Below are 2,572 nucleotides of genomic sequence, written 5' to 3' on the forward strand. Positions count from 1 at the left end.
AAAAAAAAAAAATACTTTTATGGATAACAGATTTAAAAGCACTTCACTCGTAAAGGGTTAATGATTTTAGAGAACATGAATGTTAGCAATTTAAATGCCATCCTTGGTGTTGGCAAAACATTTTCTGCGTCATGTCCAAATCTCTTTGCACACAGATAAATTACTCTATAAATCTTATTACTCCGTGAGGATAAATCACACTTGCAGGTTTATAAGTCTGGAGAGCTGGATGGGGAGATCTGCTTTGGATAGTAGGATCTTTGGGATTCATAATTACCCAAGGCTCAGGAAATGAAGATAGGAGTACTTACACATCAAGATTTTCTTACTTTTTACAATGTAGAGCGACACACATACACATATACGCGCACACCACACACAAATACTCACTTTCCTCCTTAACAAGGCTAGAGATCCCAAAGCAGGACACTCTGTGACAGCCAACCAAATTTATTTCTGAGAAGAAGAAAGAAAACTTTGCTGCTGTCTGCAGCTCTGCTACAAAACTGCTCCCTGATGCCCCAGGGTTTATGCACTATCAGCTCCTTGCACACAGATTAGAGGTTTATTTTCTATCTTATACTATTCTTTATTGCCACAATAGGTAATATTAGCTAGATAGACAGACCGACACTGGGTCATTTTATTTGGATGAAATGAGATTTTAAAAGATCTCCAAGGACAGTGTTTTCTCCAACCCCCTACCCCACTATCTAACAGAAATTCAAGGAAAGCTAGAAAGAAAGATGTGAGGTATGTGTAGTGTGTGGAAAGGGGGAAAAGAAAGCAGTAACACAAGAAAAGAAGCTTGGAGAATTTTGGAAATAGCATTATGATTCAGTTCACTTCAGTCTCTCTAGCTCATTGTCCCTTATAGGGGTCACACTCCCAAGGACTTGGGTCTCTTCCTTTCCAAATCTCCATCACAAATTATATTTCAGAGTTTGGCTGAGCTATACAGAGCTAAGACTTTGAGGTCAATAATCAATTAGAAATATCCATTTTATGTTAAGTTAATCCTTTCCCAATCTTTGTGCTTAACACTCCTATTCTTAAATGCCAGCAATCTGGCATTTTTTCTCCCTTTTCATTCAGGTGTTGATTTCTAACCACATTCCAGTAAAAAGCTCAGTAACCAACCCAAGTTCTCAGATTGATTTATTGCCCTCCATGTCAATTAGAAGATTTTCACTGACAGTGTTCCATCCGAACTACTGCTAGAGCAGAGACAGAGCCTTGATGTTCACACACACACACACACACGCACACACGCACACACACACACACACTTGTACCAGGATAAGAACACATAGAATGCAGTGCAGTCTCTGAAAGCCATAATCCAACAACTCTTCTTTCCGATTTAAGGAATCCCAACAAAACTCCGAAGTGCAAGGCAACAGCAATTACTAAAGAAAGAATACAACTCAAATGTCACTAATACCCGAAATGAAGTTAGGCTCGCATGGTTACAGGTCCAAGATCTTATGGACCAAACAACATTTAACCAGCACAACTGGTCTTTGACAGGGACCAGAATTCCCTTGAATTTTGTTGGCTGATACGTCCGCCAGTCAGAAGACACACACACACACACACACACACAGACACACGCCTGCATCAACAGAAACTGCAGTTCATGGAGACCAGGCGCGTACACACACACACACACACACATACACACACACACACATATATATGCGCGCAGCAGAAAAGTTGCCCAAAAGCCCTACCTGAGGATGGCCGTGTCCCCCTGCCTCACGGTGATGTTGTCCGTGCCTCGGTTAAAATCCACGCTGCGAACAGGCAGTCCTGTGGGAAGAAGGCAGAGCAATCTCAGTAGGACCAGTGGAAACTGTTTCCGATCAGGTTGAACTCTGCCGACCATGGTGGCCACGCCGAGTTGCGGTCCGCAGGCGGCTGGACTCTGGAGGGGTGCGTGTGCCTGCTGCTCGCCTCGGAGAGGGCTTTACGAACGCGGGGCTTTCATCCACGGCAAAGGCAGAGCGCTTTTCCTGTTTGTGATCCTTTCCACTTTGCCTCTCTCTTTCCCCTGCTCTTTCCCTCTAAGACTTCACAAAGCCCTCATAAAACCCAAGCAGGGAGAAAGAAAGTCAAAGGCATACAATTTAAAAACAGAGAACAAATATAAAACACTCGAGGAAAGAAGACAAGACGGCAAAAGGGAAGATGTTCTTCTCTAGTCTGTCTGTGGATGAATGCTCCTTTGCCAGTAAGGGGATGCCCAGAGTCTGGGCTGAGCTCTTTCCTGCTGTAACCCACTTTCCCGGGCGGGCAGGCGAGGGAGCCAGCGCCAAGCTTGCCAGTGAGTGTAAAGAAACAGCCCCACAGCAGCAGCACCAGCCCAGAGTCTCTCTCCCCCTCCTCCCTTTCCTGTTTCTCTCTCCAGTTCCTCCCTCTCTCTGCTCATCAGCTCCCTCCCCCCCACCAGTTTTCCAACACCCCTTCACGTCATCTTCTCCTCCCTTCCCTCCGAGTGGCCCCTTGCTTTGCACAACTGCCCCCTTCAGCAGCAGCCAGCCTCAATGAAAGGCTGATGCGCCTTTAGGTT

The 2,572-nt window shown here is 45.3% G+C and overlaps 1 protein-coding gene across 1 annotated transcript in view; it reads right to left on the bottom strand.

Annotated features, from left to right (window-relative positions):
• The window catches only part of LOC103202917 (limbic system associated membrane protein), a 993,414-nt gene extending 991,526 nt beyond the window's left edge, over nt 1–1,888 (bottom strand). The window contains exon 1 of the mRNA XM_007947848.2: nt 1,734–1,888. Coding sequence (XP_007946039.1) covers nt 1,734–1,888 — 155 coding nt within the window. The remainder of the gene's footprint in view (nt 1–1,733) is intronic.
• Between the last annotated feature and the right edge of the window lie 684 nt (nt 1,889–2,572).

The sequence above is a fragment of the Orycteropus afer genome, unplaced genomic scaffold (assembly GCF_000298275.1).
Source record: "Orycteropus afer afer isolate SDZICR_OR568_19922 unplaced genomic scaffold, OryAfe1.0 scaffold00195, whole genome shotgun sequence".
Taxonomy (NCBI): Eukaryota; Metazoa; Chordata; class Mammalia; order Tubulidentata; family Orycteropodidae; genus Orycteropus; species Orycteropus afer.